This window comes from Delphinus delphis, chromosome 1 (genome assembly GCF_949987515.2).
Source record: "Delphinus delphis chromosome 1, mDelDel1.2, whole genome shotgun sequence".
NCBI lineage: Eukaryota > Metazoa > Chordata > Mammalia > Artiodactyla > Delphinidae > Delphinus > Delphinus delphis.
In genome coordinates this window covers 159,682,212-159,695,294 of record NC_082683.1, presented here as the reverse complement: position 1 = coordinate 159,695,294, position 13,083 = coordinate 159,682,212, and the positions used below count along the sequence as shown (strand labels likewise).

General features: G+C 38.4%; 1 protein-coding gene across 1 annotated transcript in view; it reads left to right on the top strand.

Annotated features, from left to right (window-relative positions):
- Positions 1 to 13,083, top strand: part of SMYD3 (SET and MYND domain containing 3) — a 714,060-nt gene that overhangs the window by 177,649 nt on the left and 523,328 nt on the right. Inside the window, exon 2 of the mRNA XM_059997139.1 lies at positions 1,099 to 1,162. Coding sequence (XP_059853122.1) covers positions 1,099 to 1,162 — 64 coding nt within the window. The remainder of the gene's footprint in view (positions 1 to 1,098; positions 1,163 to 13,083) is intronic.

The following is a 13,083-nucleotide window of genomic DNA, read 5'->3' as shown; positions in this document are numbered from 1 at the left end:
CCCCATGTTATATGCTCCATATCTCACTGCTGCTCTTCTATGGGTGAGGTACCTGGTATATTCAAGTTCTGATTCTCTGCAGCGTTCAGTTGTTACCGTTTCAATGTCACCTGCCACTTGAACTTTATGGTGTGTTTCCTTAGTCATCTGCTTCTTATCCCTTGAAAATGTATTGAAGTATCTCTAAAATGGACATAATAAAACTGCTTAGTTATAGGACTGTCTGAAGTTAAGTGTGAGTCAATAGATGTAAAGAACTTTGAACACTACCTGGCACATCAGAAGTGCTTAGAAAGATTTGTTCCTGTTTTGTCACTGTTGTTAATACTATAGTTTGACTTTTAATGCTCTTGGCTGCCTTGAAAGTATCTACAGTCCAGTCTGATATTTGTTACTGTGAATTTCATCATCAGATTTATTGTTTTTATTTTATAATCCAAGTTTTTCTTTGTTTTGGCTTTTTCCTTCCTCAGGCGAATTGGGGAGGACATAACTTTGGTGCATCTCAATTTAGCAAGTTGAAAGTAGTAATTGAATTTAATGGAAATTGAAAATCATTTCCCAGAAGGAATATATTATAATTAAACTACATGATAAATTTAAACTTGTAAAATTTTTCTATTTGAATGGTGTAGGGTACTTTCAGTTAGTTGATAGGCTAGATTCTTAATTTCATATGGAGACATTAAAAACTCTATGAAAAAAAGAACTCTATGAAGTGAAATTTTTTGCCTAAGTGGGAATCTCTGTGTTTTCATTAAATTTATGTTAAAAAGAACATTAGTGGTGGTGACTGTTACACAACAATGTGAATGTACTTAAGGCCACTGAAGCCGTACACTTAAAAATAGTTAAAGTGGTAAATTTTTTGTTATATATATCTTACCACAATTTAAAAAAAAAGAACACTAGTTATTAGGTATATGTCTCACATTGAAGGTGAAAGAAGATGTTCATCACTGTGAAAATCTAAATCTCATGGACCATACAGATAGAGTGAGCAGAACATATTGGTGTCAATACCTTGACTTATGTTTTCTTTCTTCAGCCATATATGATTCTCATTCATTTCCTAATGTGAACTTTATTTTTTAACAGGAAGGAAAAGCTGATGCGATGCTCTCAATGCCGAGTTGCCAAATACTGTAGTGCTAAGTGTCAGGTAAGAAGGTTCTGCTGTATGTAAGCTCTCTACTCTTAAATTGGTTCTCCGGGCTTCCCTGGTGGCGCAGTGGTTGAGAGTCCGCCTGCCAATGCAGGCGACACGGGTTCGTGCCCCGGTCCGGGAAGATCTCACATGCCGCAGAGCGGCTGGACCTGTGAGCCATGGCCGCTGAGCCTGTGCGTCCGGAGCCTGTGCTCCGCAACGGGAGAGGCCACAACAGTGAGAGGCCCGCGTATCGCAAAAAAATAAAATAAAATTTGTTCTCCATTATGCCTGTTGAACTATTTCTGTTTCTTCATAATCTTTTATTTATTTTAACTTGTTTTTTTCCTTCAACTTAAAAATCATATATGTATATGGTAATAATTATATATACATAATATATACATAAACTCTATCCATATAGTGTGTGTGTGTGTGTGTGTGTGTGTGTATCACTGAAGAAAAGTTAAATGTTTACTCCTCTCCATCTTCTTGTCCTCTTGACTTCAGTCCCATTTCCCAGAGCTAACCACTGTTAAGGTTCTTATGTATCTTCGCAGCATTTTTTTGGTGCAAACACATTCATGTATCTTTATCTTTTGTTTTTAAAAACAGATACAGGTTATTCTGGCACAAATTCTTTTATACCTTGATTTCCATTTTCATTTAATAATCTATCTAGAAGAACTTTTTGTATCCTCGTGTTCATTCTATCATATGAATGCACCACAATCATAATTTCCCCACTAATGAATGCATAATTTTTTCCCAATATTTGGTATTGCCAATACTGCACCAGGCATCCTTGCGTGCACATTTTTGCACACTTGTGCAAATTGATTGTAGGATAAATTCTTCCCCGTTGTACTGATTAGTAAAAGGATATATGCATTTTGAATTTTTAAAGAGAATGCTCAGTTGCCTTCCAAGAGTTTGAGTTAATTAACAACAACTGACAGTCTATGAGAGTACTGCTGTTAACATCTTTGAAATTCTTCAAAGGATGTATAATTAACATTCAACATGACCTTTTCTTCTAACCTTACGGTTAATCATTTAATAAGAAATTTAATTATGCTCTAATGAATTAGGTCATAATAAAAAGTCTAATTGGAGGGTATGTGTCTGTGTCACTTGCCACCCATGCTTCAGGGAACTTCAAGTTAAGAAGACTACATATAGAACCAAATGAATTATATTATTTGATACAGATTTTCTAGTTGAGCTTCCTTTCTGTTCTCAATGAAATAAACATTTACTTTTATTTTCCCTTGTTTTTATGACTATAGGGAGGGCTACTTCCTCCTTTTGTAGTACACTCAAGAAAAAAAAACAACAAAACCCATTATCTGATTAGAATGAGTAGAGGGAGTCTGATGAGTAGGTATGTCATTTTGATTCATTATAGTGCATGTGTTTTTACCACGTATATTAGCTGTTTACTGTAGCATCAATAATAATGTCATCGTCAGATATACTGTAGAAGGTAATGGGAAAATAGCTAGTAAGATGAAAGATATCATATATAACACAGCTAGTGGACATGCTTGTCTGTGTGCAGGGGATAGGGTGTGTGTGTAGAGGAGATGGGGTGGGAGTCAAAGAATGGCCAGAACATATGCATTTAAACTGCTCTGTTAAGCTCACCCTTAAGGTACAGCATTAAACATTGTAATTATTGTGGATACCTACAAAGCAGCACAAAATTAAACTGACAGACTGAACTATGAACAGTAATGAACAAAAGCACTTGGAATGGAAATTGATATAGAGGATGCGAATTCATAGCATAAAATCCAAAATACATTTACCCTAGGGGGACATAACTTTTGTCAGTAGCTTAGTGTTTGATGTATGGGGCCATAGCATCAGTGAGCTCTCCACAAGAAGCTGAGGTGTTATAGGGTACAATGTCCCCTGTGCTCATAAGGAAGGTATCAGTGGCATCAGTTTTCACACTTCATTTTTAAACATAAGCGATACAAGGATACATTTGCATTATAAAAATTAGCACAGTATAGACTAATGCAGGGTGAAAAGTAAAAGTCTTCCTCCAGCATTCTTCTCCCATTCCTACTTCTCTCTTCCAGAGGTAGTCTCTCTGTGTTTGTTTTGTGAGTCGAGGATACACACCAAACTGTTAGTCTATGCGTCATACGTAGTATACACATACATGTATATATTTACTGCTATGTACAGAACTGTTTGTATTCCTCTGTATATACCTTGTTATGAGGTGTCATATAATGTAATAGAGGGGGTTGTATATTGGATCCAGTCTTATTTCTATATTGGCATAATCAGCATATCACAGATGATTATGAGATCAAAGAGGAGGAACAGACTAAGTTTTCTTATGAAAAAACATTCTCAAAATTTGTAATATAGATAGCAAGTAAACCAATTTTAAGCAAATTCACCAATTACTATTTCATCTCTGCTGGATTTACTTTGATTCATAATATGTACATTTCTAATTGAATTAATTGTAGAGCAAAACAAGCAGCTGGATACCACATCAAATTGCAGTTTACATACTTTTAAAAAGTACTATATTAGCAGAAAGAGGCTCTATTTTTTGTTGATAATTATAGGCCTCTTTAAAAATGTGAATCATATTTTTGAGTGTGCATTTTATGTTTAGTTGTAGAATGATTTCATTCATTTTTGATGAATTCCACATTAGTAAGCACTTAACAGCATGATTTAATAAGTTGGTTTCTGTAGTATCATGCCCAAAGTGATGATAATGAAGAAAGCCAAGCCCTTGGTTTTTATAAATAGCTCTGTGCCAGGCTTCAGGCTGATAGAATGTGTACTGGGTGCTCTGTAGAGAAGTTGGCTTTGTATCTAACTGTAAACAAAAAGGGAATATTGTATAAAGGTTAAAATTATTTGATCATATTTAACTTTTTGACTTCTGCAAATGTCTGCAGGCCTGAGCTTTTCTTTTCTCGCTTTACATTTGCCTGCAGAGTGATCCCATCTACTCCCATGGCTTCAGTTGACATCTGTATATTAATTATTCTCAGTTCCCATCTCCAGCCTCCTCCTTTCTCCTGAGCACCAGACCCATATCTTACGGGGCACCTCTATTTGGGTGTTGCTCCGGTATCTGAAATGCCATATATTTATACCTGAGCACATTATCTTACCCCAGACCTTCTTTCCTTCACATTTTTCAACCTCAGTGAATAATCTCACCAGCCACTCAGCAGTCCTAGTTGCCAGGGTGTCATCAGCTCTGATTTACGTTCTTTCCTGGCTCCACATCCCCTTAATCACCACGTCCTGCTGATTCTACCACCTGAAGATCTGAATTGGTTCACTTCTCTCTAGCTTCTCTACCACTACCCTTGTGCATGTTACCATGATCTCTTTCCTAGGTTAGCTGCAGTCTTTAAACTCTTACAAGCTTCTATTCTCTTTTCTACACAGGAACCAGAGTGATTATTTTATTCTAGAATGTAAGCGTGATCTGTCAGTCACCAGCTTGAAACCCTGGCCCTCTCTTTCCTCAGGGTGAAATTCAAACTGGCAGATTTTGCCACGTTTTTACTTCTGGGCCTTTGGCTATGTAAGTCCCTGGGTCTGGAGCAGACCTCTCCCCCCAGCTACCGAACTCCTATTTATCCTTTAGAACTCAGATTAAATGTCACTCCCTTTTTCCTAACCCCCTGAGACTAGTTTGTATCCCTCCTTTATCATACAGAAATTTAATTGGGTTAATTGCCTGTTTCTGTAGTTAGATGTCAGGCTCCTTGAAGGTATGCTCTGTGCATGGGTCACTGCTGCAGATGTAGCATAATTTGTTGAGTGAATGAATGAATGAATACATTCATCAGTGATAATTGTTGAATTCGATTTTTAAAATTACATCATCTCTAAATAACCTGTCCGTAGTAATATTTCTTTTTTAGATGGAAATATAAGTGGGATATAACATTGTATTAGTTTTAGATATACAACATAATGATTTGATAGGTGTATATATGGCAAAATGATCATGACAATAAGTTTAGTTAACATCCATTGCCACACGTAATTATAATATTTTTTCTTGTGATGAGAACATTTAAGATTTACTCTCTTAGCAACTTTCAAATATACAATACTGTATTGTTAACTATAGTCACCAACCTGTACATTACATCCCCAGGACTTTTTTGTTTGTTTGTTTTTTGTTTTGACCACGCTGCATGGCATGTAGGATCTTAGTTCCCCAACCAGGAATTGAACCTGCGCCCCCTGCATTGGAAGCACAGAGTCTTAACCCCTGCACTGCCAAGGAAGCCCTCCCCAAGAATTATTTAATTTTTATAAACCGTTTGATCATCTTCACCCATTTCTCCCCTCCCCCACTTACCCCCATCTCCTGCCTCTGGCAAACACCTGTCTGTTCTCTGTATCTATACTTTTCTAAAATTTATTTTTATTTATTTTATTAATTTATTTGGTTGCGCCAGGTCTTAGTTGTGGCAGGCAGACTCCTTAGTTGCGGCTCACGGGCTACTTAGTTGTGGCATGCGAACTCTTAGTTGCAGCATGCATGTGGGATCTAGTTCCCTGACCAGGGATCAAACCCAGGCCCCCTGCATTGGGAGTGCAGATTCTAAACTACTGCACCACCAGGAAAGTCCCAATATAATTGTTTTTTTTTTAGATTCCACATATAAGTGAGACATAATAATATGTCTTTAGTTTTCTTTTATTCAACAAATGTTTATTTAGAGCCATCAAGCTGGGTCTGCTGCATTTCTAGATTGTGACACTTTCTTAATCCTCTTCTCTAACTCAAAAATTATGGAGCCAGTGACTATTATTGGCACTCAGGAATGCATCCATGGGAAAAAAAAACAGACAAATATCCTTGCCTGTGTATAATATAAATTCTAATAGGGAGAGATAATTAAAAACATTTTTTTATTGTGGTAGTCACAGGATATAAAACATACTATTGTAACCATATTTAACTGTACAGTTCAGTGGCACTAAGTACATTCACGTTGTCGTGCAACTCTCACCATCATCCATCTCCCGAATTTTTCACCTTCCTAAACTGAAACGCTGTCCCCTTTAACACTAACTCCCCATTCCCCCTTCCCCTCCACCACCCCCCGGCCCCTGGCATCTACCGATGTACTTTCTGACTCTATGAATTTGACTGTTCTAGGTACCTCGTACAAGTGGAATCAAGCAGTATTTGTCTGCACCTAATGTATATTGGAATGCATTTTTAAGGTTTTAATATGTCTTAATTCATCAGTATAGGCATAGTCTATTAACTTCCTGCTCTGATAGACGACAGAATTTAGCTCACCTATGTCAGCATCTGCTTCCTCTCTGTCTTTTTGTATAGCTATATCAGGATCCTCCATTCATCCAGAGTCTATCCAATAGATATTTATTGAGTACCTGCTAGCTAGTCACTGTTCTAAGTTGGGATTTTGGTGGTGGGCAGCTAGCAATGAACAAATAAACAAGGTCCTGGCTTTCGTAAAGTTTATAGGGGTGAGGAGACAGACAGTAACAAATGCCATGATTATATGAGTGAGTGTGATTTGGATGAGTGTGAGCTTGCCATTGCACAGATGGTTACAGAAGGGCTTCCTGTATAGGTGACATTTGGCTGGAGTCTAAAAGTACCCAGCCACGGAAAGATCTCGGAACAGTTTTTTTTTTTTTTTTTTTTAATGTAAAAGGAACAGCGAATGTAAAGGCCCTGAAGAGGAAAAAAGCTTGTCATGTTAGAGGAATGAAGAGGAGTTTGAGGTAAACAGATTAACAAATTCATATGAAAAAAATGAAAAAAATGTTTTGCCAGAGTGTGTATCCTTATTATTTTACCAAATATGACCACAAACAAAAATGACTGAATGACTTACAATTAAATAATGCTAAAATAACATTCTTGCCCTGCTTTTTACAGAGTATTGTGAAATTATGTGTTCTGCATGTTTTTGAGTTATAGTTGCTTCTGGTTAGCTGGAAAATAGAGAAATTTAGTGGTCAAAACTGAGACTTTGTCAAGAACATTTTTTCTAGTTCATTACACACCTGGTTCTCAGAATTTAAAAAAACTAATTATTAATAAATTTAAATTATACTTCTTTGGGGGAAAAAAGGAGTTGGATAATGGTGGATACATGTCATTTGTTCAAACCCATAGAATGTTTGACACCAAGAGTGAACCCTCATGTACACTATGGACTTGGGTGATAATGATGTGTCCGCCTAAGTCCATCAGTTGTAACATATGCGCCACTGTGATGGGGATGTTGATAACAGAGGAGGCTGTACATGTGTGGGGGGCAGAGGGTATATGGGAACTTTATGTACTTTCCTCTCAATGCTATGAACTTAAAACTGCTCTAAAAGTTAATGTCTTAAAAAAATAAATCATAGGGAAAAAAAGCAGTTGGAGGTGAGGCCAATGAGGAAGGACTTGATAATGGATTCATCCATCCATTAATTTACTCAGCAAATATTAGTGCTGGTGCCGGGACTTTTCTTGGCTCTGGCACAATATTATTGAACAAGACGCAGAAAACCCTTGCCTTTATGGAGCTTTCATTTTCCTTGTGAGACAGATATATAATATTGTCTTGTTTTTATGCCTAAAATAAAGGGAGCAAGAGAAAATGATAGGGATTGGGAGGCTATTTTTGCATATGTATGTGTGTGTGAATACATATACACACATATGTACATATACATATCTATATTTAACTTCTTTCTATATATCTAATATATAGATATTGAGAAAGAGATATATCTATGTATCTATATCCATATCCGTATCTATATCTATAGTGAGATAAGTATTTCTATATCTGTCTGTCTGTCTACCTAAGACCTCTCAGGAGGTGGCATTTGAGTGGAAATCTGAAAGAAGTAAGACACGTGAAGATTGGAGAAGGGAGTTTCAGGTTTGATGTACATCACATGTAAAAGCAGGAATGAATATGGTGTGTTCACTGAAGGACAAGAAGGCCAGTATGGTGGACCAGAGTAAGCAACAAAGAGAGTTGTAGGAGATAGATTAGAGAGATAGGAGGGGCCAGGTTATGAGGCCATTGTGTACTATGGCTAAAAATAAACATTTTGTTCCATGTGTGATGGGCTGCTACTGTAGGGTTCCGGGAAGGGGAGAGGGGATCAGTATTATGGTCTGAGATTTTAAAGGAATTTTCCTGACTGCTGTGGGGATAGGTTATAGGAGGGCAAGGATAGAGGCTGAGAAACCAGTTAGGAGGTTGTTACACTAGTCTGGTTGCCATATAATGGTGGATAGGACTAGAGTAGCAACAGCAAAAAGAATTGGTTAGATTTGGGGTATCTTTTGAAGGAAGAACTGACTGAATTTGCTCATGGTTGCATTCATTCATTCAAGTTGAGAACTCAACATATGCAGGCACTGATCTAGTCAAGAGCTCTGATGGCTTGGATTAGAGTGGTAGCAGTAGAGGTGGTAATAAATTATTGGATTTGAGATGTATTTTGCAGGTGTAACTGAAAGAGTTTGCTAATAGATTAGATGTAAGAGGTGAGACAAAAAGTCAGAGATAGAACTTTTTTTTAAATGGAGTTCCATTTAATATTTATTTATTTACTTACTTAGGCCGCGCCGGGTCTTAGTTGCGGCATGTGCGCTCTTTTTTTAGTTTCGGCATGCGGACTTAGTTGCGGCATGCGGACTCTTAGTCGCAGTGTGCGAACTCTTTAGTTGCAGCATGCATGCAGGATCTAGTTCCCTGACCAGGGATCGAACCCGGGCCCCTCGCATTGGGAGCGTGGAGTCTTACCCACTGGACTACCAGGGAAGTCCCAGAGATAGAACTTTCAAGTTTCTGCCCTCAGCAACTTTGGGTGAATGGTGGTGCTATTTAATGACTTAAAGAAATCTTATTGAAGAGTAGGTTCTGAGAAGAGAATTCTAATTTACAAATTTTTAGTTTGTGCCTATTAAACGTATACATGGAGATGTTGAATAGGCAACTGGATATACTTGCTCAGAATGGGGGCTGGGACTGCATGAAAAAATGTAAGAAGAATGAATATGGGGATGGAGAGGGAAAGAGAAGAATCAAGAATGACTCCTTGGGCACTTTCCTGGCTGTCCAGTGGTTAAGACTCTGCGCTTCCAGTGCAAGGGGCGTGGGTTTGATCCCTGGTTGGGGAACTAAGATCCCACAAGCTGCGCAGTATGGCCGAAAAAAGAAAAAAATAAAGAATGACTCCTTGGTTTTTGGCTTTAGCAATTGGGTAGATGATGATTCCATTTACTGACATGGGGAAGACAAGACCCCCATGTAATAGCGTAATAGACCCAGTTTTAGGTGGGAAAAATCTGCTTTGGCTGTGTTAGATTTGCAATAACTGTTATATGTCTATCAGGTTCAATTTCCTTTTCTCATGTCTGTAACTTTAAACAATATGTGCAAGCCTCCATCTGTGTTTATCAATTGTAGATCGTATCTTTTGATTCCCTACCTTTAAGGTGAAGATATTAGTATTCCCACTCTTTCCTCTCTTATCACTCTATTTTCCATAATTTGCCAGCTGTACCTTTACTTTTATATTGTCAAGGTTAGTGATATTTACATGCTGTTCTAGAACACAAAACTAAGTCCCGCGTAATGATTTTAAAAAGTCAAAATCAGTAAAAAGTCATAAATGATTTTTAAAATATCACTTTCTAGATTCAGATTCAATGCAGTCCCATTTAAAGTCCCACGGATGGATAAGCTGACTGAAATTTATGTGGAAATGCAAAAGACTTAGAAACTGAGTCCCTTATGTAGAAGAAGAGCAAAGTTGGAGGACTTAGACCGCTTGATTTAAACACTTACTCTGAAGCTACAGTAATGAAGACAGTGGTGTTAGGTTAGGCGTATAGAGCAATGAATAGAATAGAGTGACGGTCCCCAATCTTTTTGGCACCAGGGGCTGGTTTCGTGGAAGACAGTTTTTCCATGGATGGGGTTGGGGGGTGGTGCAGGCAGTAATGTGAGCAGTGGGGAGCGATGGGGAGTGGCAGATGAAGCTTCGCTCGCTCGCCCCCCCCCCCCCCCGCTCACCTCCTGCTGTGCGTCTCGGGTTCTTAACAGGCTGTGGACTGGTACTGGTCCGCGGCCCGGGGGCTGGGGACCCCTGGAATAGAGAGTCTAGAAATTGGCCCTGTTCTGTGTTCTTTTATGTGATAGTTAGCTATGGCCACAAGAGAGGACTCAGAGAGGCTCAGGAAAAAGTTTATTACCCTCAGAGATCCTAGAAACAGGAGCGATGGATTGCCGCACAGCATCGTGTGCGGGAAGCCTCAGGGTGGTCTGGAGGCAGAAAGGAGGAGAAAGGGGAAAACTGAGGCTAGAGCCTTTATTAAGGTTTCCGCAGGATTACTCAGCCATAAAAAGGAACGAAATTGGGTCATTTGTAGAGACGTGGATGGACCTTGAGACTGTCATACAGAGTGAAGTAAGTCAGAAAGAGAAAAACCAACATCGTATATTAATGCATACATGTGGAATCTGAAAAAATTGGAATAGACGATCTTATTTACAAAACAGAAATAGAGACACAGACGTAGAGAACAAAGGGGGGGGGTGGGATGAATTGGGAGGTTGGGATTGACATATATATACTATTGATACTATGTATAAAATAGATAACTAATGAGAACCTACTGTATAGCACAGGGAACTCTATGCAGTGCTCTGTGGTGACCTAAATGGGAAGGAAATCCAAAACATAGGGGATATATGTATACCTATAGCTGATTCACTTTGCTGTACAGTAGAAACTAATACAACATTGTAAAGCAACTATACTCCAATAAAACTTAAAAAAAAAAAAGGTTTCCTCAGGAAAGGCAAGGCAGGGTAAGGTAAACAGTTTAGGATTGGCTAATTTGAATAATTCCAGAGGGTTTTGAGCTATAGGAGTGGCCTCTCCATTCCTGGTACCTGGCTCTATGAATTTTAAAGCTGATGGAGGGAGGTAGGGCTCTGGATTGGTTAGTTTGCATATCAAAGGCATGCTCCCTGCTGAGCCTTTTGCTGTCTCTAAGAATTGCCTAGCTCTGGGATGGGCAGTCTCTCTTTCCAGCCAGAAAGGTTTTTAAGATGTCATACTATCATAATATACAGAAAATTTAAAAAATATAAATGCAACCCCACACATGTATAGCCAGTTGATTTTCTACAGAGGTGCCAAGGTAATTCAATGTTGAAAGGATAGTGTTTTCAACAAATTGTGGTAGATATGCACATGGAAAAGAAATTATATAAATACAGTTTTCCCCCATCAAAGTCTCATAATAGATTACAGACTTAAAAGCTAAAGCTCTAAAACTTTTAGAAGAAAACTTAGGAGAAAATCTTTGGACCCGGGGTAGGTCAAGTTTCTCAGGCTGGACACAGAAAGCACTCACTATACAAGACATTGATAAAGTGAACTTTAGCAAAGTTGAACCCTTCTGCTCTTTGAAGACATGACTAAGAAAATGAAAAGACAAACCACAGGCTGGGGAAAATATTTGTAATGCATATATATCCAACCAAAGAGTTGTATCCATAATTTTTAAACAGTGCTTACAATTCAGTAGTAAGATTATCCAGTAAAATGGACAAAAGCTTTGAATAGACCCTTCAGTAAGATATACAGTAGAAGATGCTTAACATCATTAGTCATCAGAGAAATGAAAATGAAAACCACAATGAGATGCCATTACATACCCACTAGAAAGGCTAAAATGAGAAAGACTGACTATACCAAGTGCATACAAGGAAGAACAACTGGAACCTCATACTCTGCTGGTGGGAATGTGATATGTTACAACTGCTTTGGAAAAGTTTGGTAGTTTCTAAAAGTGTTAAATGTGCACTTACCAACTAACCCATCAATTCTACTCCTAGGTAGTGCGTGTGTGTGTGTGTGTGTGTGTGTGTGTGTGTGTGTGTATACACACACATAGATACACCCACAATTTACTATTACTCAGCCATAAAAGAGAACTATTGATATATACAGCAACATGAGTGAATCTCAGAAACATTATATGGAGGAAATAAAGCCAGATAGAAAGAAGTAGTACTGTTCTGGGACAGGCACAACTAGTCTGTAATGATGGAGACCAGATTACTGGTTGCCAGGGATTGAGGGGTTGAAAGTAAAGGCCCACAAAGGAATTTGTGGGAGTAATGACAATCTATATCTTAATTTTGGTGTTGGTTACATAAAACTATACTCTTAAAATGGGTCCATTTTATTGTAATGTAATTTATATCTCAATACATTCCTTAAAAAATATTGCTCACTGCAGAGCCATTAAGTATGCATAGTTCTTACTTCTTCCTCTGTAATAAAGTGTTCACAACCTTTCAGCCACTCAAAGAATAAGACTGCTGTTTGAGGGAACCATTATAAGATGGTAAGCATTGGGGAGGGAAGACCAAACAGAAGGCTGAAGAAATAGTCTAGATCAGTGATATTCTTAGCGTTACATTCAACTAGAGTCTCCATTTTAACACTCCACTGCTTACTCAAAATCGTGCCAATAGTAAGAAGGTGTTTTGGGACCCTCTGGTATACAGACTTCTGGTTCACTGTCTCTTTTTCAGTCACTTTTCAATCCCATTCTCTGTCCCATACGTAGTCTTCAATTCTAAATTCTTGTTGGAGTTCTGTTTGGCAGGAGTCAAAGACTTTGCAGGTAACTGCCTCCAAAGTTACCTGCCACTTTGAGGCGGCCTCCTTTGCCCTGTTTCTGTAGCCTGTTCTCTTACCCCGACTTTCTGACTTAATGGAAATGAGGTTAAACACCTCATCCATTGATGGCCCTTCCGGTTCACTTTGGGAGTTAAAAACCTGATAATTACTTGTGTTGGGGAGATGAAATGCATGTGCCCCATCTGCCATGTTCCACTAGAACTCGGCGT